At 42.0% G+C, this 22,554-nt stretch overlaps 1 protein-coding gene across 3 annotated transcripts in view; it reads left to right on the top strand.

Moving 5' to 3' along the window:
- Positions 1-22,554, top strand: part of EXD3 (exonuclease 3'-5' domain containing 3) — a 334,835-nt gene that overhangs the window by 52,302 nt on the left and 259,979 nt on the right. For 2 of the 3 annotated variants that reach the window (XM_026073353.1, XM_026073352.1), the window contains exon 3: positions 13,205-13,316. In XM_026073353.1, the coding sequence (XP_025929138.1) occupies positions 13,280-13,316 (37 nt within the window). In that variant the 5' untranslated portion in view covers positions 13,205-13,279. Of the gene's footprint in view, positions 1-13,204; positions 13,317-14,158; positions 15,986-22,554 lie in introns of all 3 variants that reach the window. The other variant, XM_026073355.1, reaches the window with a different exon arrangement.

Here is a 22,554-nt window from a genome sequence, read left to right as displayed (position 1 = left end):
TGATTCTAGTCTGGATACCTTCTCAGAAAAAAGGAGTATACAGAAATAAAGCCACTATTCAGTACTTTGTAAGGTGTTTTAGCCTAGCCATAAAATGATATGCATTTAATGTCCTGCTGCACTTATGGTTTGCTTGTTTTTAAATTGGTATCCACCTTTATAAACTAATAGTGACTAGATTAGCATAACGAGTTGTCTGTAATAAGAAATAACATTGTAGCAAATATGACTTTTTTTATGGAAGCTACTAAAATCTTTCTATTGCTGCATTGTTTTATTAAACCATCACTTAGGAACCACTTATTTGTAGTGTTTTGAGCCTCCTAGTATTTTTGTCTTGGAGACTTTTCATTCTTCCTAACTTTTGTGACCACAGGCCAAATACTCTTTAAATTTAATTTCTCATGGAGTGTGTGTTGTTAGGTAGTAGGTGTTTTATCACAGCCAGGGATGGTATGAATCAAGCATTTTTTAAATTCACTGGGGGATTGCGTATCAGGATTAACTATCCAGCGTCGGGAACATGCTGCTGCTGTATCTTCCAGTTATTGATGTCGCATTTGCAAGCTTCTTTGTTTGCTGAGTGTGACAAGTGGGTCGGCTGCACCCTGCGTCAGCGTCCTTCCTTATCCGCGCTGGGCAAGCCAACGCGTTCAGGCCTTGCAAGCTCTGGGGGAAACAGCAATAAAGCTGCAAACACTGATTTAAGCGTAGGTCAGAAATGCCTCGGTCTCAAATAGCTTTTCTCAGTGTTCCTTTCTTAAAATAGCTGGGCGGTGAGTTTGCCCCAGCGTTCAAGAAAATGAGCCGTTACTGCCATTCTTAAGATTAATTAAAATGTAGAAACATAGCTGCAGCCTGATGATTCAAAGATCTTATCTGAACATAGACACTACCTTGTGCCTCTTGGGGCCTCTTTCTGCTCATTTTCCTTTTGTGCACCAACATACGGCTTGACGCTGTATGGACACAAGGGAGTTGCAAAAGGACGGTGAAGCGTTTACGACCGATGTTTGCTATTTACAGAAGACTATGGAGCGCAGCATTAGTGCCTCACTTACTGAATTTCCATTATAGCCTTGTAGAGATGCACAATGTTTCCCCTCCAGTAAACAGCAGCTTTTCATTTAGTGTCAATGCAGTATCCCACCTGTGTAATGTCTCCAGTTCAGGTCAGTGTTGCCGCAGCCTGCCTTGTTTTCTTGTCTTCCACAAACTGTTAGACTTCAGGAGTCTGCAAAAGGCCCTCTGAAAGAAATTCAGATCTAGTTTCTCGTCAGCACAGGCTGCTGCTTCGTGCTTTCATAGCAGTGAAGATAAAGTTTCTCTTCAGTGTGAGCTGTGCCAACTTGACCACCCGCAGCTTTGACAAACAGTATTGTTTCAGCAGTAGTTCAGTGGAAGACGGAAGCATTTGAAGTTATTAATAATTCTTAGGAGGTTGCAACTTTCTATTTTGAGCGTGTTGCCTCTGATTCCTTTTTGTGTCCCAGAAGGCTGAGGAGAAGCTGAGAAACTTGGTGAGGAGTGTTCGTGCAATCAGGCTTACCTGCATGAGGGAAGGAATATTGCAATTCTTCCTAAAATGCATTGTGTCTACCTGCCCCTAAYTGAGAACAAAATTACTGGTTTCCTCAATCGCAGTATGTAAACCTCACTGGGACAGGAAAACCCCACTTCTCAGGGAGCTTTTTTCTTTAAGGTTCTCATGAACATGTTCCAAAGTGTTGCATCTTGGGCAGTTCCCCTGTTTCTGTCCTTTGCAGCATTGCCCTACTCTGTGGATTTTTTTTTGCTTTTTAAACATACATCACTTTCTCTAAACACCATCAGCCTGTGAGAAATTTCCTCTATGATAATCAAGTTAAATAATAACTTTCCTGGACCTTATTTCTGTCCTTAGCCTGACAGAAGTCCCTGAAGATCGACTGGCACAACCCATCATGCTGTTATGCACTGTGCTTTAAGAAACTGGGCTGCATTTCTGCAAGGGATACAGTTGGTTAATCACTGAGTGCTAAGGTACCTCAAACATGTTGAAGAACACACAGGATGGCCACAAACAGCGTTGTGTATCTTTCTGATAGCCCCTTTCTTGTTTAACGGGACGCCTACATGTTTTCTGTGGTCTCATCTCCCTGAAACATTCTACAGGGAGAGCTGTGCTTATGTTTTTCGAGCTTGATCTGTGCTGTGCATATACCTCTTTGAAACTAGACAGAAGAAATATTCTTCTGTTCAGGTGTGTGGATGTGGACAGTAAGTACTCGTGTGTTTCTAGCTTTTAGTAGCACTATAGCAGCAGTACTCAGAACCAGAGGGAGCAGTTGTGGTGCCTGGACTGTCACCTCGTTCTGTGCCGAAATGTTGCTGCTGCAGACCTGCGGCTACTCCGGCCTCGGCAGGGTTATGCACATCTTCCCTCATTTAGTTTCTGTAAAATATGACCTGTCTGAATTAGGAGTTAGTACCTGCAGGGAGGCTGGGACAGCTTCCTTTAAGAATGGGAGTGAGAGGATTTTTTTCCTATCTCCAAGCTAATGCACGTACATTGCTGAGGGCCTTTCTTAAGACAGCATGCATAGCTAGTGTTCCTCTTCCACTTTTGAAACAGGAAAAAAAGTAGTTAAATAGCATTGCTCTCTAGCTTCCTGGCATGGAGGGCCATTAAGGCAGACAGGTGAAGGAAGGGATAATTTTTTAGGGCTATTCTTAAAACTTTCAAGAAAGCATGTGGCCTTGGAAAGGAATGGTATGCAGACAAGGTAGAGGCAAGCAGATGCAACAGAGCACCTTCTGTTGTGGAGATCAGCCAAAGCACCCAACACTTCTGTTGTCGTGCATCCTTTGGACATTGCAAAGTGCTGATCCCATGCAGCATGCAACCCCTTTGAGGTTTAAGAAAGAACTTGAGGACCTGATCTCTCTTTAGCTGAGAAATGCATCAGTTCTGCCAATTTTGAAAAGAATGCATAACATCCTGTTCTTTCTACTGACCCATCATAAGCAAACAACCAGCAGCATCTCTTCCACAGTGCCTGGCAGCAGCATGAAAAGGGTGACCTCTAAATTAATAATACCAAAGCAGAAGTTATAGCTCCCTCTTAGTTTACTCTTCAGACCCTGCAGTTTCTGATACACATCTGCATAAGCAAACTCGCAGTGGGATTTTTCTCCAGAATGCTCTCTCCAGCGGTTACTTTGATCTAGTGTGGACTTGTGCGTACGTAATGCTTAAGAGGAACTGTACAGCATTGTGGCAAAGTGATGTGGATGCATACTAGCTTGATGAAGCTAACTTGCTGCCCTGTGAAGATGTGAACTGGACTGTAACATCCCAGAGTACACATGGCATTTCATGCTGAAATGAAAAGGGAGTGAACCTGAATCTTTCCAGCAGTTGCCCACAGCTCTCCTGTTTAACTTTGAATTTGTTGCCAGTTGTTCAGATGCCACATCATTTGGCAGAGGTAAATCAGAAGTTCTTGCCCATGCCTAAAGGAGAATAGTATGATGTTTATAACATTTGTGTTATTTTATGGGTTGATTCATCATCATAACTTAAAGGTTTTTCAAAAGATACTTAAAACTATGCACTCTAGGAGGAGAAAGAAAAAGGAGCTACCTACAAACTTGAGTGTTGTCTGAAACCTGTGTAAGCCACAAACCTGCTAGCCTTATTTCAAGTGTGGATAACCTGTTAATAACTATGAACGAGGGTGGTAGATGAGGAGCTGTAGACAGTTAGGATTTGAGGGATTTGCTAACAATAGGGATAACAGAAGAAATGTTAATTTGAGAGGAAATCATTGGATTATTCTGCTTTGATTCTAGTAGCATTTAGACATGGTCTGGAATGAAAGTTTTCATGGAGAAATCAACATGGCATAGTTTAAGCTCCTTTGAGTGAATAGAAAGGGAGATTAGCAAGGGAAGCAGATTGAAATGGAGAAAACTTAACTGCATTGCTGAAATTACTCATCCATCCAGCAAAGGCATGTGTATTTAGTATTGCTTCTACAGCTAAAGCTATTCAAGCAATGTCCCCAGAAGAGAGAAAGCTTGTTATTTAAAAAAAAAAAAAAAAAAAAAGTTTTGTCAAAGACAGACTACCCTCCCTCCCTCAATGACATGATTCTCAAAATTGTCTCTTGAGCTTGCTTGAGTATCTGTCAGTCAGGGTGTGATACATATTTTTTTTCCTCTCTCCCCACCCCCTGCACTTTTGCCAACATAATTTTACTTCCAAAACTTTGTAGTGCAGATAAGCCTGAAGAATCTCTCTTGGTGATCCCATAAGATCAGCCCCCCAAAGTGAACCATTCAGCAGGAGGCAAAAGTTCAGATCATGTTCTTGCATGCAGTGATCTTTGTATGTTAGGGCTCTGACTCATGTCTGCTGGCCAAACAGCTGCAATAATTTAGGACACGACTGTCCCCCCCACTGTTTATTAGTGCTGCAAAAGGAATGTGTCCTTGCGTCTCCATTTCTCTAGTTCAGAGCGCAGCAGTTTAGTCCAAATACTTTCACCCGCTGTTCACACTAATGTGCCAAGTAGAGAACTGAGGCATCTGATGCTCAGGCTTTCAGCCAGCTGTGCTGTCCAGGCAGTATCTTCTGCCAGAGGAGGGTAGGGCAAACAGCTGGTGAGGATAATGTCTTAAACCATCCCAGCTACATGTGCTAGAGCTTGTCAGTCAAAGCTTTTTGGAAGTGTCAAACTCTGGAGRATGGTTAATGCATTAAAAAAAAATTCAGTGCAAGATGATTTTGTCAGGGAGTAGATTTATGTAAGATTATGAAGCTTCATCAGCAACGTGGGAGAAAAATCTTCAAATGGTCTCTGTCATGGACTGTACTGGACAGATGTTAATGGCTGGGTTCATTGCTTAACAGTTGTGTTTAAACTTGTAATCAAAATACTAGGAAACAGACAATAATTGTGAAGAAGTCAAAATGAAACTATTCTGGCTCTGTTTTAGGAAGTAGTAAAGTTGCATATTAAGTACCCAATGTTATTCTGCTTACAGGGCTAATACAAAGCTATTCTAGGATTGGAAATGGTAAAACAAAGAAAAATACTTCATTTTTTAAGGGAACTCGGGAGATACTGAATTGTCAGCATTTAAAGTAACTACACTGCATCTTCTAGTTAGAAGGAATTTACATGTTACTATGGCAATCATCTTGGTTATTTAGTCAGCTGGCATTTTAAAGTTTCTTTTTTGTATCTCATGCGTTGTAGTGGCTAACAAATTGGAATTAAATTTGTGATGTGTGTTCCACATTGACCTGTTGTTCTAGTTGCTGAGAACTTTTTTTACACTTTGATTCTGGTTGAAATTCTGTGATTGTGTATTTCCAAAGGTTACTTAATTTTTTTAAGTTGTTTTGAAAGCCAAACACTACTTCGGGGGCAATTCTACTGAAGTGGAGATCATTGAGAATATGCCAGCATGAGTGTCTACTGAGATTGCTGTTTGCCCTTGGGTTTACCCAGCATATGCTAACTGGGAAGTAGTGCTTATTCTTCTGGCCTTTCCCTCACACAGAGAAAAAAAATTGAGCAGAAAAATGAAGACAACAATGCTGAAAATCAAACTCTAAAGCTAACATATCTCAAAAGATTAGGTTTATATTTTGCTATTGCATTTACACAGTGTGTTATCCTTGGTATTCATTGTTCAACTGAAATCTTAAAAGTGCAATACAAGATGTTTCAGGGTATATCACATTAGTGATTTAGTTGAGCAAACCCCTTGACTTCTGGCATCTGCTGGTTGCTGGGTTTGGGTGTCATTAACTCTTTGCACTGAATCACATTCACACTTCTCAGTGTACCTGCATGTCTTTGCAGAGATGTTGCTTTGGATGTGTTACAAGATTTAAGTTGGGTATGTGGCAAAGACACGTGATCACATCTTCCCTTTTGGGAGAAATGGGATGGCACAGAGCCTTCCTGCCAGGCTCTGCCTTCCAGGTACTGCCGCAGGTGCCATTTTCCTGCTGCATGATCCTCTTGCCCAGCGTAGCTCAGGAATGTGGGGCAGTCATGATGCTGTGTTGCAAATGGTAGATGAGAAGCGTGAGATAGGGCCAGCTGAGGGAATCTTGCATCAAAAGCATGAGCTGTAGGGGGTCTGTATGGCTGGCTGATGTCCAAGCGAGAGCATTGTGTTTTGGTTTATTGCCCTCTTCATTCTTCAAATTAGTGTCAGAGTTTGGGTCACCTCCCTGGTACATACGTTTTTGGAAAGAATGTAGAGGATAGATGCTGCAAGCAAGGTGTTGGAGGGTGTTGGAAGGTGAAAAGGATGAGAAATCAAGAGGTAACACCAAAGATATGAGAAGAGGGTGGCTTCCTTTATGCAATGTGGTCACTTAGTGGAGCAATCTAAGGGGAAGGAGGGTTATCTGGGGTTAGTATTGTTTTACAGAAAGATCTGGGCAAACAAATAGGAAGAATTTAGACAAAGTGAAATGTTGACATAGAAAAGGAGATATGGAGTATGTTATCAGGATATGGCCCTTCCAGCCAAAAACATCTGTGCCTGTTCTAGATGCTGGATGGCTTTGCAGGAATGAGGCAGGTCGGTGGTGGTTTGTCAGTAGAGGGTGCCAGAGACCAGCAAACCAACTCACACTCACTTAGTCTCTAAAGGGAGAAGAGGTGTGAACCACAACACCTTGAGGTTTAGAGCTGGCATCTTTCCCTGGGGCCAGAGAGCCGTGAAGGAGAAACACCTCGGATGCCAAGAAAACTGTTGGCCTTGTGTTTCAGCAGTCCCCTCCTTTAGTTAGGCTGGTTGTTTCCAGGGCGAGTTTGCTAAGAGACTGAATGAAACTAATTTGTAAGAAGAACAAGATGAGCAGGGAGGGCTTGGTCTGGGGAGTGTTATCTGTTCATGTTGCTGGTAAAGTATGAGAACTTCATAAGACTTTGGGGAGGCAGGGGGAAATAAGAGAAGCCAGAGATCAGCAGACCTAGTAGCTATTTTGAATTTTGTAGAGGAGACAAACTTGTGTGTGTGCGCTGTCAGCCTGCTTTGCAGGAGCCTCTTGGTGGGAGAGGAGATTTGCAGGTGATGATCTTGATGCAGGTTGTTCTTGGGAGCCTTTCAGAAGAAGGTCAGAGCAACTGTGTGGTGACATGGGAGAGGCTGTTGGCAGATGATCTTCTCTTGGTGCAATGAGCCTCTTAGATGCTCTGTTGCAATTAGCTTGCAGGAAGTGAGATAGCAAATGGCCTTCCAAGTAATTCAAAAGGTTGCAGGAATACTTAAGAATCATTGATTGTATTTACTTCTTCCTCCCTATCTGTGCCCCCTTCTGATCTACTAGGAAAAGGGGCAAACGTTATTCTTATCAGATGCCCTGGTGGGAGAATGCCTGGATTTAGACACAAGTGAGGAGGACAGCAGTAGAAGCCCTGTGTGGAAATGCATGTGCCTGGGCTTTTCTGCCAACTCGCAYATGTTGTAGGAGTCATGGTCTACCTCAAATGGGAGAGCTTTGAGGCAGAAATCACTGAAGCATCATGTTTTAAAAGTCTTACTGGGTTTTCAGAAACTAAAGTCCAAGCTGTGAAATTTCTCTCCCTCCCCCTTCTTTTCTCCCCCTTCTTTGGAAAGCAGGATTCATCTCATACAGTTGGGTGTTAGGTTGCTTTTGCCCACCTTCTGGAATAAACCACTCCATTTTCAGCAGTACAGCAAGGAAGAAGTAGTATGTGCTGCATTAAATTCAGTTGGACACTGCTGGTAAACTGTTTATCCTGGCTAGAAGGGGAAGCCTTCTTGAAGCCTTTTGAAGTCACTGCTTTTATCATGTAGGGTCAACTCTACTGTCATGAGTAAAATGTATGGAAATTAGCTGCTGTCCTGCGATTTGCACAGTCAGCTAGAGATTATGACAGGCTGGATGTGAACTTCTCCTTGCTTTTGAGTATTGCTTCATGTAGTTGGTTGATACCAATGTACTGCAGTTGTGTTATGATTGGTATCCAGTTGATGCCAGTGATGTGCTGTACATCATGCATGCAGGAAGACATGTTCCCTGGTGTACAGAGCTTTCTCAAAGGTTTCAGATTTTATTTATGCCCTTGATGTCACAACAATTTGTTTATTGATGTTAGTTACTTGGACAGGAACTTCCATTAAAAATACATGCTTGTCAAGCTGGCTGGTTTCACCATGCTGAGGGTGGTAGCCTTCATAATCTAAAAGACTGATAGACATCTGTTTATATTTTGTCAGCTGCTCTCTAGTTTTAGTGACAGACTGAATGAGGCAAAGGAAACAGTCTTAGAATAGTCTAACTCTGCTGATTTCTACTGTATTTGTTCTGTTTTGAGCCTTCAGCTCTTCCACTGAATCTTATTATGCTAATAATGGTAATTCACATTCTTAAATTATCAAGAATGAATTATCGTGTTGTGACTATTCTGTTAACCTGGGGCAGAGAAAGAGGGTTGTCCTTATCAGAATGAGCTACATAAACCAAATACACTTAAAAAGTACAAAAGAAGGCTCTAGGTGTATGGTCTTGTCCTGGTGTGTTCTCCATAACACACTTAGTGCTGGCTTCAGCTGCACTGCTGTTCCTCGGGATGTTAGGCAGACCATGTCCAGATGGGCCAGAAGTGAGCTTGTCAGCCAGTCTGTTGGGGTCTAGTGGAGATCTGCCCTTTTCAGGCCATTGGTAACAAAGTGCTCTTTTGCACAGAGTTCAGGTAATGTTGCTTGCAGGCACTGGCTGGCAGCTTCTGCTGCTTTTTTTTTTTTTTTGGGGGGGGGGGGAACATCAGTGCTTTTCTTTTTTTTTTCTTTTTTTTCCTGTACCCTTACCACAGAGAAATGAAGGTTCAGTTTCTGGGTTGTTAGAAGGCTTATGTGATAAAGGAATGACTATGTAAAAATAGTTTGGAATTTACGTTTGCTTTTCAATCTTTTCTATGAAGAGGAATTTAGTATATGTAACTTGTTTCCACTTTGGAATAACTTTGGCCATTGAAATTGCTTGTAAATAGTCTCAGGTAGGGAGGTAATGATATGTGACAAACTGATGTCTGAGATGATGTGATTATAAGCATGGAGCAGAGAGATTTCAGGTGGTGTAGTTCAGCTGGTGCCTTGTGCAGAATGGCATAGGTGTTGCTGGGTTTGTGGTGGTGGATGGGAGCTCCTAAAAGCCAAACCTGGCCCCAGGACTGCTGATTTGGATTTAATGCACGATCCAAAATCAGCAAAACTCAATGAAAAAACACCAGTGGATTGTCTTGGATAATGCTTTTGTTAGGACTTCCGCCTTACTATTCCTACGTCATTTCTTTCTGGAAAGGGATCTGTGATGCTGGACACCTTTCCTCTGTATGCCTGTGCATTCTGTAATGCAAAAGCAATAAAAGGTTGCAAAAATGTGAAATAAGCTTAGAAGTCAGTCTTGAAACAAACAGAAATAAGCATTGCTTCCTAGCATTTGTCATCTTGTTTCTAAAGCTTTAGGTTACTCTCACTTCACATTTTCAAATCTWACTCCATAATCAAGCAGAATAGAAACTTGCTTTTTATTTTTGTGTTGTTTCTGAGGGGAGAGAGGAGATCTTTATGCAGTCTCTTCAATTCAGCTGGACGGCTTCAAGAAAAACACCCACTACTGCAAGACCTGAGACAGTGTCGCAGGAGTTGACAACAGAGGGTTGTGAAAATATCAGGAGAAATATTCCCTAGTTTGCTTTGTGCGGCTCCCAGACTCAGGGTTCAGGATTCTCTCTTATGTTTGCTCCAGCACTGCAATGGCCCTGCTTGAACTGAAAATGCTCAAAAGGAAACTGGTGGCCTTCAGTTCCCTGTCTGGTGTTTGTTGTAGCCTCAGCTGTTGGTAAGGAAGCAGGACTCTGAACTCAGTGTGTCAGAGTAAAAAGCCTTCCCATCCACCTGGACATTGCTTTTACCCTTGAGGCAGTTGTAAACAGGAGAGTTAGTGGAGGCTATTGTAGGTTTACTAGACATTCATTCATTTTACTTCAGACTGTGTGCATTACTCAGGATGACTGGTTACAAGCATTAACTCTTTTTGCTTAAATAGGAAGCAAAACACCCCTGTGGGGCACTAGTCCCCAGATGAAGAGCTCAGCAGTAGCAACAGCTGCTCTAAAGGGAAATCGGGAGTCTTCAATGAAGCAGCTTTGCAGTTCTTTGCAGAAGCCTTTTTCTTCAGCTATTTGTGCAGGTTTTCTTATGAGGAATACTTTGAATCAAGCAGAACAAATACATGACAGTGATTATCTTCTAATGTGCTGTCATTCACCACTGTAAATTGATGAGAACATCATGCAAGATTGAAGATGTGGAGTTGTTCTCCCTCTGAACATGCTTGACCTAGACCTTAGGTTAGGCTGACCTAACAGGAAAAAAGCAAGCTTGAGCCTGAGTACAAGAACAGCATATGAAGAATGAGAAAACAGCCTTTTTAATGAAGAACAGTTGAACTGCTTTTAACATTAATTCCTAAATTGCTCTAATATGGTGTAAAAAAGGCAAGGTTTGGGTTTTTTTAAATAACTTCATGGTTGTAAGAAGCCCTGAGGAGCAGTTTTAACTTTCTACTGTTCGAAAAAAAAAAAGTGCCTGAAAGTGTCTTTCATCAAGGAACTTTCACTTTAGTAAACTATAGGATGTGTCTGTTTAATGCCAGTGACCTGAAAAGCTACAAACTGCTGCAGAACTAAACTGAAGCAGGCATTCTGTAGCAAACAATGTTCCCTGTTGGGGTAAGGAAAAGGGAGCAAACTCTGATACCAAAGTAGTTTCTCTGGAAATCTCAGACCTTATCTCTGGGTAATAAGGTAGCCCCTCTGATCAGCCTGTTCGTGTTTGATCACCTTCAAAGTAAAAAAGTTTTTTCATATGTTAAAACAGATTTTCCTGTATTTCAGTTCATGCCCATTGCCTCTTCACTGGGCACTGCTGATAAATTTTAAGATAACTGTTAAAACTGCAGGCAATTAAAATATCTCGGAAAGAATGAGTAGGTGATAGATGCCACAATTCAGGATGGAAATACCAAACTTCAGAATGGTGACACTTGAATTCATTTAATATTGGTGTTTTGCCTGACTGTTTCTGGGGTGTTTCTCCAGGTGCTAATGGGCCAGCAGAGCCATTATATTCAGCTGTGGTGTAAAGTAGTGGTGGAGGGTGGCATTCAGCTAATGGAGCASAGGTGCCATCACATGAAGTAGCCACTGAGACTCTCAAGGGAGTTAGCAGAGAAATGCGTAGTCTAGAGACATCTGCTTCAGGTCAGCTCCCTAGAGGTGCCTTTTTCTCCCCACTGGTTGTGGAGGAGCACCAATACTCTCTGCAGCCCATCTGAGAGAGGCTTCTGGTGGGATCTGGGAGTTAGTGTATCCTTGGAGCTCTAATGAGCCAACGAAGGAGATAGTCTTGGGGAGCAGAAGTTTAGAGGTGTATGTGTAGTGTGGGTGATGGCTGCCCTCAGACCAGGCTCCCCTGTGGAGATGACTGGGCCTTTCAGTGGGACTGGTGTCTCCAGGAGAGCCTTTCTGTCTGCACTGATGGCCTGACCTGGCCCCTGGCTGTCTGGCATGCACAGGAGGCAGAGCACGGCTCGCTCCAGGCTGCTTTTGAGGCCGCTTTGCGGTGACAGATAGACATATCCGATGTGTCAGATAAAAGCTGCTCTGGATCTATGAATTTGACCCCAGGACGTTGTGATTGAGGGTTTGGTTTTGTTTCCCTGACCCTCAAAAGCCAGTCCTTCTGGAATTTCTGTACACTAACAGTTAAGGAGTGTAAAAGAAATCTTGTCAGAGTTCTGGGAATCTGCCCAAATGCATGTTTGTGGCAGTTACTGTGGCGGGGGGCCTCTTGGGAGGCAACCTGAAAAGCCATTGCTTGCAAGTGGGGAAGATTCTTCTCCCTTGCCCAACAACTTAGCAGAGTCGAATTCATCCAAGCCCCAGACCATGAACTTGCCATTTCRGTGGTTTTGTATTCTCTATCTGATCACAACTGAGTTACGACCCTTTGTGTTTTCTAGGAGACTAATGGGATAAATGGTGTTTAGGTTAAATATTTGTTCCACTTTTGGTGTCCCTCCCCCTGCCCCTCCTGCATCTGTCTGTCTTTGTTTTTCTTCTCTTAAAGACACTGCTTGTATGACATGTTGAGGTTAATTCTGACCTACTAGATCACATACTTGTGCTGCTTGCAGTCAGTAACTTAGTGTGTGTTGCTACTGAAGATGCTGTCTGCAGCACCTGATAAGARTATAAACCTTTTGAGTGCCCCCTCTGAGGCTGATTTTTACCCAATGCTAAACCTGGGATGGATGTTTTCTAAGTTAAGTGTCATCTGTTGAAGAGCATGAGGCTCTGACCACATCCAGATGCGTTGTTGGCGCCATATGATGTCCTGTATGGTGTTTTAAACACTGCTGCTAACAGTGACAAAACCCAGTATATCTGATGTGTATCTTCAGTGTGTTGGACAGTGACTTAAATCACTTGTTGTTTTCCCTAGTACATTTGTATTTTTCTAAGCATTTGTGTTCTACCAGCACACTCAGTATGAGTACTCTCGAGGGGGAATTTCCTTCCTGATAAACAATTCTACAATGTGATTCAGCAGGAAGGATGTTGTGGTTAAGGCACTGGATTGGGATTTGGGAGACCTGGGTTCTGTTCCCAACTCTGCCACAGTCAAGATGTGATGAGTGGAAGGGTGAACAAACAAAGAGGAGGAGCTGTTTAACCACGGCAAAAATGTTTTCACGTGGATTGTTTGTCCACTTTGGGGGTTGCATAGGTCTGTTTTTAGATTTTGTTATTCAGGCAAGTAAACAGCTTTAGAGACTCCTGTTTATTCAGTTAAGATCTGACAGTAAATCTTGCATTATTCCAGAAAGCCAGATATGGTTTTAACTACATGTAATGACTTGCATGAGGTTTCAGATGCCGTTTCTCAGTGTTTCTTGGTTGACTTAGTTCACCAAGTCCCCACATAGTTTTCTGACCTTCAGGCTGTGTGTATCATTTCTATGAAATGTTATATGCCCACACCGTTTCTCCACTACCTTGATTAGGCGCGAACACCTGATAAACCATATGTATGATATTTCCTTTGTCACACCAGATGAAGTTGCTATAGCTTGATAGTAACTCTGGATTTTTCCTTTCAGAAGCAAGAGCTTTGGCTGCCAACTTTGAGCTGTAGACCATTAACAGCATCCTAATTTGGTGCCATCCTAGGGAGGATGAATCAGGAGAGCAACTCAAGTGATCAGCCTGGTGGTGAGTTTTTAGCTTGTCCAAATGTTCATGCATCTTCTGTTTTTTCAGCATGTTTGCTTTTCATTTATTTTCCTAGCTTCTACTGGAGTAAAATGAGTCACAAGCAGAGCAAAAGCTGTGAATTCTGTGGTAAATTGAATGCCATGAAGGTGACTGAATCTAGGTTTCCTAGGACCACGTCTAGATACCTGAAATCTTAGAATTACATTCCAGGCTGAAAATGTTTGTAATAATTGCTTTTTATAAGTTCCTACCTATGAAAAAGAGCATATGTTTTTTATTATAGTGTATTTCACAATTCATTCAGATTTTCTGTTTTCTTTTTTCCCCTATTCATTGCTTTACCCTATAAAACAAGACTCGGGAAAGATACACATACCATTGTCATGTTTTGTCCCATGAAGTTTCAGTGTCAGGGTTCTTGGGGTAGAGATTGAATGGGCAGGAATTTATTACTTATTCTGGCTCAGTCCTGCCAAAATTTTCCTCTCTTCTTCCTTCCCCATCTTTGGTTATTGGCATTCAGTAGCATCCATTACTTCTGGCAGTTTCTGCAAAGGAGAAAAGCCTGAAAGACACGTAATCCAGAAGCAGTGCCTAACAGTATCCCAGGCTCTTGCCTCAGCTGTATGCTTTTTTGGATGTAGAAAGGGGCGTTCTTATTTCTGACGTGAGAGATTTTTTTCATGTTTTCCATTGTTCTTCCCTCTTGGTTTGTGGGTGAGGCCTTTTTGTCCAGTTCCTTTTTCAGAAATAGAGGCTGCTATGAGAGCTGTTTGCTCACAGGTTTGGGTTTTTTTCTTTTGTCAGGATTCATGAGAGTTTCTTCCTCTCTTTTTCAGGCTCAGTTGGACAAACTCATCCAGACTATCTGCCGGAGGGTATTGTTAGAATATCCCATTGCTGGGATAGCAAGGAAAGCAATCCTCATATAGATACCAGCCTTGTGCCCTGCTCTTACTGTCACAATCCACATGGTTGTAGACAGAGCAGGTCAACAAGTTTGGGACTTTGAATGCCTTTCTATACTAAGGATCCTGCTGTCATCTCTGGATTTGAATCTGGGAGCTCAAGAATGGAAAATTGTAGGAAAATTTTTGTGGCAGCATGGAAGAGAAAGATATCATCTGTTCTTCTCTACACTGCCCAGCTGACCACAGGGTTGAGGAGAGAGAATTTCCACTCTTTAATACTCTGCACGTGTTTTTATTCCTGAGAGCAGATGATGATTACGTGGCAGAATGTCATGCAGATTTGTGAATCATCTTCAAAAGGACTCAGAGGCAGGATCTTCAAAAAAAGACATTGTAGGAAAGTCTCTAACACAAACCATCCTGGGTGCTCACGAGAAATGCGTAGATAGATGGCCACAGTACTCAAATTTGCTCATTGCAACATTATTTTTGTAGAGGTATTAAATATTGCACCTTAAGTTTAGATCCACTCTCTAAGAAACAGACACTAGATTGAAGCTGTCAAGAGAGACACATTTCCAACATACTACTACTATGGATTTTACATCTTCCTCTGAAGTGCTTAGTACCAGTTACTCTTGGAGTCGAGGTATTGGATTAGACAGGTCTGATCCATTGATGAATTATAACTTGGCTGAAGATAACGTTCTTCAAATTTGGATCTGTGTTCAGCTTCCAGCACCAGCTTCTGTAGTTACCTAATAAGTTTTAGATTCAGGTTGTTTCATTATCTAAGCCTTGCTACCACTGTAGCTATACTTAGAGAGGAAGGATATTATAATCTTGTGAAAGATTAAAATATTTTTACTGTAATCCAGCTGGAAGGGTAGCACTTTTCTCAGGGTAAGAGACAGCCACGGTTTTTCCCATTCTGTCCTCCCCTTGTATACAGGAAGGAAGTGCTGGCAAGGGCTTCCTCAGCTTCCTGTCGACTTCAGAGCATATTTCCAGACACAATCTTCTCCACCATCCATCACCCAGTCCAGCCAAACAATCACTGCAGTGCAACGGGAAAAACACACGTCTCGGATAAACACTTCGGAGGCAGCAGGAGCCCAAACCACTAGAATCTCTGCTCAAGCCATTTTGTTATGTAAGCTGTCTGACAGCAGGTTACCATGGATTTTCTTCTCTTCCCTTTCTAATCAAACATCTCAATAATTAAAATTCTCATTTAAAAGAAGTTTTAAAAAAAAAAAGACTGATGCTTAGGAAAGAAGCAACTTTAAGCTGGAAATCTGTTTGTGGTTCTGATAGTGGAAACCTCACCTGCAAAATCTGCTGTAAAGAGGTGATGAGCAGTTGCTGGAACTCTTCTCAAGACTGCTGTATAATCTTATTACATAGCAAGATATGGCAGAATATAAAGAGTCTAACTTGAGGGAGAAACTACTTTTTAATAAGTGAAGCTTGACTTTATTTTATTTTTTTCCTCTATACAACTAGCCTGAATCATCTATGTGCAAGTCTGAACACCTAGCTTAGTCTGTTTGGGCGTGGGCATCCACACAGACAGAGTCCTGTCTCCATGACTGTCTTCTCACAATTTGTCTGTGGGTATTTTGGAAACCATCCTAGTTCTTTGGTCTGAGATGCTCCAAAATGGCCTCTTAGGCTGTATTCAGCAGCAAGGGGACTGGTTTGTAAAAGGGAATGGAAGAAGGGGGACTGGAAGACTATCAGCCATCAAAGCAAGTGAGCTTTCCCTTCTTGTTTCAAATTGACAAGTTGCAGCCCATGTTGAATTGCGGTCCACATCTGAGCCCACACCTCTGGGTTAGCTAGGCGTAACAGCTTGTAAATTAGCATGGAATTAAAGCACCTCTAAGATTTCTGTTTGGATCATGGGAGGGTTTGGGGTATAATTCAATTATAATTCAAGTCCAGGGTAGTGGTGATACTAAAACTTATCCTACAACTTCAGCAGTTCTTAGTGTACAAAAATTACATTCTGTGGGATTGTGCTCTTTCTAAATTAACTGACACTACATGGTTGATCCAACTCTTTCCTCTGGCTGTTCTCCCTGAAAAGGGCTGCTGTCATTAACTTCTGCATTGTGGCTGCCTTTATAGTATGTATTGCTGGTCAAAATAATATTTACTTAAGGCTACATTTTGGCTAAATTAGGATAAAACTTGAATATGGGAGTAAGTTCTGGAAGTAAAGAGTGTGTCTTATTTTAATGGCTTTCATGGTTTTCAGGCTACAGTTGTAGAGGTAATTGGTGAAGACTGTTCAGAAGCAAGTTGTATACTACTGAAATCTGGCCCTTCTGACCTCTTATGCATACTGGCCTATGTGATTGTTGTAACATTCACTGCAGTTCCGTTATACTTCTTATGCACGCAACAGCATGCAAGTCCTAATAGGCTTGAGACTCAGAACAAAACAAAAAAAAGTCCCCAGTTCAGTGCTGGCTCCTTGCACCAGCACCTAGTCTGTCCAGCCAGATGTGCCTGTCTCTAGCTATCTCATTCACTCTCCTCTCTTACCTCTTTGTGCTTTGTGTTGGCTTGTAGCAGGATGCTTGTGGGCAGTTAACCTTTAAATGCCTTTAAAATACTCTGTGGGACAGAAATGGTATCTTAAGATCTTTACTAAATCCAGTACTATAAGGTCTTCATACAAAATCTGAAGGTGCTTTTGAAATACTAGTCATTATTTTTAAATCCACAAAAAATGTGAATGAGTAACACTGATTTAAAAAGAACAGAAGTTAAAATGGACTGGGGGCAGGGATGGATGATGATGAATACAGTAGTAATAGCTGTCATGTAAAAAACAAAAATAACCCAAAAAACAAAAGAACCCTTTTTTTTGAACTACCAAAGAAATCTTGAGGTATTTGTTTCCTTACGTGGGAAAATGGTCTGAAACAGCTGTGTGGGTGGAGTGGTCTGTTCGCTCAGCACCAACATCCCAAATAGTAACTGACTTGAAATGTAGAAGCTTAATCACCAAAAAGTGGAGGTACAAACATATGACTACCCGTGAGGGCAAAGGCTGAGATAACTAGAAAAAAAATCAGACCCTGCTGCTGTTCAGGGCTGGAAGTGGATGCTGTCAGATTGAAGTAGTAGCAACTTTTAAAGAAAAGAGTAAAACTCAACAACCTAATTTCAGGTCACRTCTTAGACCCTAAGTCCCCAGACAGTTTGTGGCATTTGACAGTCTCGTTTCCCTGTTTTGTGAAAGTATCGGTCTTCCTCTTTGTGAAGCTGCTTGACTATACATGAGAAAGCATTCAACTAACAGTATGCAAACTTTCTTCATTTCCTTATAGAAAATAATTTATTGTGGGATTGCTTGCCCTGACCATTCTGTTCTGAGGAAGAAGACATCACTCTAATGGGTAGCGGGTGTAATTCTGCTCTGTTCCTAAATACACTGATCTCTTTTATTTTACTCATTTAATTATGCGTTGTAACAGCAATGGGTTAAAAGAAAACGAGACAGGACTGTGATTTGTTGACAGTGTCCCTTTTAAATACAAGAGTGCCAACTTGAAATCAATCCACCACATTCTAGCCGAACAATGTAAGGAACGCAGGACAGCAGTAATATGATCAGATTTGCTTAAACCACTGAGCAAAAGTGCTGCTGTGTTCTGAGAAACTGCAAGTGATGGAGATGTTTATTTCAAGAGACTGGGAATTATCAATCCTCGTAGCCACGAAGATGTCAAAGGAGACAGGGACCTGAGAGCCCCTTCTGCCATGTGCTCTAATGGCTGTCACGGTTCATGGCTCAAGGGAAGACAAGCTAATTTAGTCCTAGTTAAGGAAAAAAATCCTCAGGACTTCATCAGTCTCTGAGAAGTCAAAGAAGACCTGTGATACTAAATGCTGTTTGCCCAGGGATAGAGAAATGCACTATGTGACTGAGAGAATTAAGTTTAGATTGAACATCCAGTCATAGGACACAAACTGATCAATAGCAAAGAAGTTTTCCATGAATTGCCCCCAGTCTCTATGTTATTCTTTGCAAAAAAGGGGTAAACTATTATAGCTGTTTCTTCCCCCCTCTCGTTCTTCCTTTGCAATCTACTAGATTTATATGAATCCAGTTAAATCCAGCTCCTCCAAACAACCTTCACAAACTCTGACCAGATCCAGGTAACAAACCTTGGTGGGAAAACGTCCTGCAGAATCAAACAAGCATTCATCTGGGTCAGTGGATCAGAARTGGTTAGTAATGAGAAAAATCAGAGGTGAAATCAAAATGTCCTATAACCCAGGGCCACGTTACTGACTCTTGGTGCCTGTAATCAATGCAGGACCTTGAGAGATTAGTGTTTCTGTGTTCTCCTTTCTCTAGCTCGATGGTCCTTCTCTACTAGATAGGCTGCCTCCGCTCCTGTTTAAAAAGAACATGCAGGGTAATGTATGCTGTGGAGGAGCACAGGGAATTGCCTGCAGCAGTTATCTTCAGATCCGCTCACCCAAAGGTGTCTACCCCTAAACAAAAGGGTTTGGGAGTAGAAATACCACCTCCATTTGTATGTGGGCAGGGAGGAATGATTCTGCCCCTGCAGGGATTCATTTGTGCTTTTGTGGGAACTGTGAAGCAACAGAAGTGTTCTGCTCAGAGGCTAAAGAAGTGTTTGCTGTGTATGTGATTGTGCGTTCTTTTAAATTAAACTATTTTGCAAGCACTTCCTTCCTGCATTTCTCAGAAGGAGGGAGGGGGGTGTGCAAAGAATGTTTAACTGCCTTTGACGGAGGAGGAAAACTGAAGAAAACAAGAGATGCAATCCTAACTACTGACCTTTTACTTGAGCTTGGTGATGTTTTTCAGCAGCAGAGCCTCCAGGGAGTAACAGCATCCTCCTTGCTATTGTGCTGCCTGCCCAAAAAGGGGGCTAAAGTTCAGCTTTTATGATGTTCTCACTCTGGGCTTGTGGGAAAAAGGCCACATTCCCTTTCTTAGGTCATACGAGTGCAAGAGATGACAGAGTCCTACAGTCTAACCCCAGGGCATCAGGCCAGTTCAGAATGAGACTGGGATAGACATCTTGGTAAATATGCAGCCAGCTTTTTCTCCTTACAGAGAGTCACAGCAGGTGGGAGGGTAATTTACATTGTTAAATTAAAAAGCACTGATTTATTTTATGTTGGTGTTATTGTTTCATTAAAGCACATGGGTTGCCATTACTCATAATAGACTCTTGCACTTTATTGTTAAATTCTCCTTTTCCACTTTAGTCGACAGTTACTGGAAATGAACATTAGCCACTAAGACAAAAACAAGGGGCAAGTAAGCATAAAACACAAACCTAACCTCCTCCCTAACGCTGTTTTGTAGGGAACCCTCCACAGCTTTGAGGGGTGAGATTATTACTGTCCATATTCTCAAATAGTGCTCCTTGTCCATCAAATTGTTTGTATTCTGCTCACCTTTTGGTGGGGGTGAGGGGCTAGAGAGCCATCAGTCCCTTTGCTTGGTGGTTCAGGTAAGACTCCCTACCTCAGAGGTGCCAACTGCTGTCTCCTACAGCATCGTGACATGCTGACTTTGCCCAGTTGCCTTAGCAGCTTCTAGTATTGTGCAGAGAACTTTCTCCTTTCTGTTGAAATTTTCTTCAGCCTTATTGTTGAAGTGTCTTTTGGTAAATATTGAGCTAGTATTTGAGTGGCATGACTCTGGCCATGGAAAGATGGTTGTGCTACTTCAAGAGCTGAGCAGAGTTTGAGGGAGAGGAGGACAGTCAAAAGACTGTCTTGTCTTAAGGACAGGGGTACCATTTTTAAAATGTACTGTTAAATAAATGTGGATGATCCTGAAGTCTGTGTGTTTTCATTTTCAACAGTGCTTGCAATTCCTGGTTGAGGTGACAGTGCTGCGGCATCTAAGCCTGGCCATATTGTAGCGTGCTGCAGTAGGCTAAGCAGAGGTCCTGTCAGCTGCTGATAATTTGTATGAGTTTTAACTTAGTTACATCCTTGTCTTCTGGATTGTAGAGCACATAAAAATATCGTAGCTAGCTACACAGCAGTTCCTTGAAGAATATGCATCCCTACGTATTATATCTACCTGTTATATAACTATATAATAATGTATCTGTATCTATTGTAGGTAAAGATGCATGCTCTGTCAGGACAGAGCAAGAAGGAAAATGCTGACTGATCTAGCAGGCTAATGAGAGGGGAAGGTCTTGCTTCCCTGCCCTTCTCCCTCAAGCCCTTGTACCCAGGGCTGGGTACATGAGTCATTCTCCTCTTTGCTCCAGTGCTGGTACCCACTGGCCCCTTCAGTGAGTTGATTCAATTCACTGGCCCAGCAAAAAATGATCCATGTTTGGGTTAAGTTAGTTTTGTGCCAACAGAATGAGTGGGACTGGCTTGTAAAGATCCGATGACTGCCAAAGTCTGTGCAAGGTGTGGGAGGGAAGGGACTCTCCTCTTTTCAGTGGTGGTGAGCTGTCTGAAGGGTTTAAGTTGTTTTGTGCAGCTTCCCTTTCRCATGCAATATGGAATAGAGGCAATGGGGGCAAGTTACTTTGCTTTTGGATGCCTTAGGCTGGCCGCAGTAAAATTTCTTAGCACCAGTGAAGGGATGAAATACCACCAAAGATATTAATTCAGATAAACTTGAAATATGTACACATGCCAAAATATATCTTTGGGTGGTGGTTTTATGGGTGCAGAACTGCCAGGTGTTCCCTCACAGTCATGCTCTCATCTTCCTGGATAGCATATGCCTGTGATGTTCTGGAGCACGTGACTGTGGTGAGATGAGTGCTGGCTCGACACACCTTGTGATATTCTTTGGGKTTTTTTTTAACACTGATGCTTATATTTTGCAGCATCTTCCTGACCCTCAAATTTGGTTAATACAAATATCTAGTTATTAACAAATATCTATGCACCTGCATATTTATTTTGGAGGTAGGAAATGAGGGACTTTGAATCTACAGTTTCCAGTTTTCGTGGTGAGTGAAAGAGAGCAGATTAACGGTAGGAAGATGAGTTTGAGGATGAGGGAGGTCTGCCACAAGAAGAGCCAGGTAGGGCTGATGTGAAGGCAGCAGGCAGTAGCCTCCGGATATCAGATAGAGAACAAATATAAAAGTGTATCTGTTTGAGGCAAAAATCACACTTTTTTTAGCTGCCTTGAGAACTGCTTAATATTAATCTGTCTTTCTGGCTTGCAGGTATTGATTTTCATGTATACAAAACCATGCATGTGGCAGTCTGGGCATACAGTGCTGTCTTGACATAGGTGCTAGATGTTAGCACTCCCCCAACTGCACGCAACTTATCACCAAATGGCTAGTGAGAGGCTTTAAAGGCTGTGGAAGAGCCACCATCTCTGCTAATGGAAATCCTGTTGATTTCCAGGAAATGATGCTGTTTTACAGAATTGGAGGCTTTGGCTCTGTGTATCATTCATTTCTCTTTATACCGATGCATTTAATTTTGCCTGATTTGAGGAGGTATCTCCTTTCATTTTCTTTTTGATGCTCTTTGATCTTGGCTTTCCAGAGACTGGGAGGGACAGGAAAGAATTTCTCTAGAATTATTTGTTGTTTTTTTTCCCTTGGAAAAAAGAAAATAAGATTTATTATCTGTTTTCATTCTCCAGTGTTTTGCCTCAGAAAATTTTTCTGTGAAGCGGTTTTCAGCTTTTATTGCAAGAAGGACGTATCAAGCTATCAGTAATTCAGCATAACAAAAGTTCGTGCAGTTCAGAGCTTTCATGATTGCAGTGAAGCTTTTCTTGGGAATTTTTAAATGTCCTAGACACAATTAAAAGAATTTCTCAGCAAGGAGAGAACAAGCTGGGGACTCTCCAGCAGATGTAATCACTCAAGGAAAACTTTGTTTGGCTTGGCCGAGTCCTGCCTTCGGTCTCTTCCCTTTCATCCCGCCGCCAGTCTTTGTCTCAATCTTTCTCAGCGTCGCTCTGTATGTCTTTGTCTCTGTCTGTCTTTCCTTCTTTCTATCTGCCCCATGTTCCCTTGTAGTCTGAATGAAACAGTGTTAACCTGGCTACGTCCAAGACAAACACCAAATCAAACTGGAAGAGGGGGGCCTTTGGCTGTCATAAGAATTAGCGGTCACTCACTTCCTAGAATTAAAGGCTGCGAGTTGATCTGTAAGCCAGCCAAGCCAGCGACAATAATTGGGTTTCCATTTTGTTCCTTTGATGCTGCCTTAAATATGTGCACCAAATGGGAAAACAGAATTTATGTAAAAAATAAATAGCAATCCACTTTCTCATAGGGATGCGTTCTACTTTGCTGCTTCTGTGATGAGTTCTC

The sequence above is a fragment of the Apteryx rowi genome, unplaced genomic scaffold (genome assembly GCF_003343035.1).
Source record: "Apteryx rowi isolate R43461 unplaced genomic scaffold, aptRow1 scaffold_367, whole genome shotgun sequence".
Classification (NCBI taxonomy): Eukaryota; Metazoa; Chordata; class Aves; order Apterygiformes; family Apterygidae; genus Apteryx; species Apteryx rowi.
The sequence above is the reverse complement of the archived record's forward strand: the minus strand, read 5'-3'. Positions and strand labels throughout refer to the sequence as shown.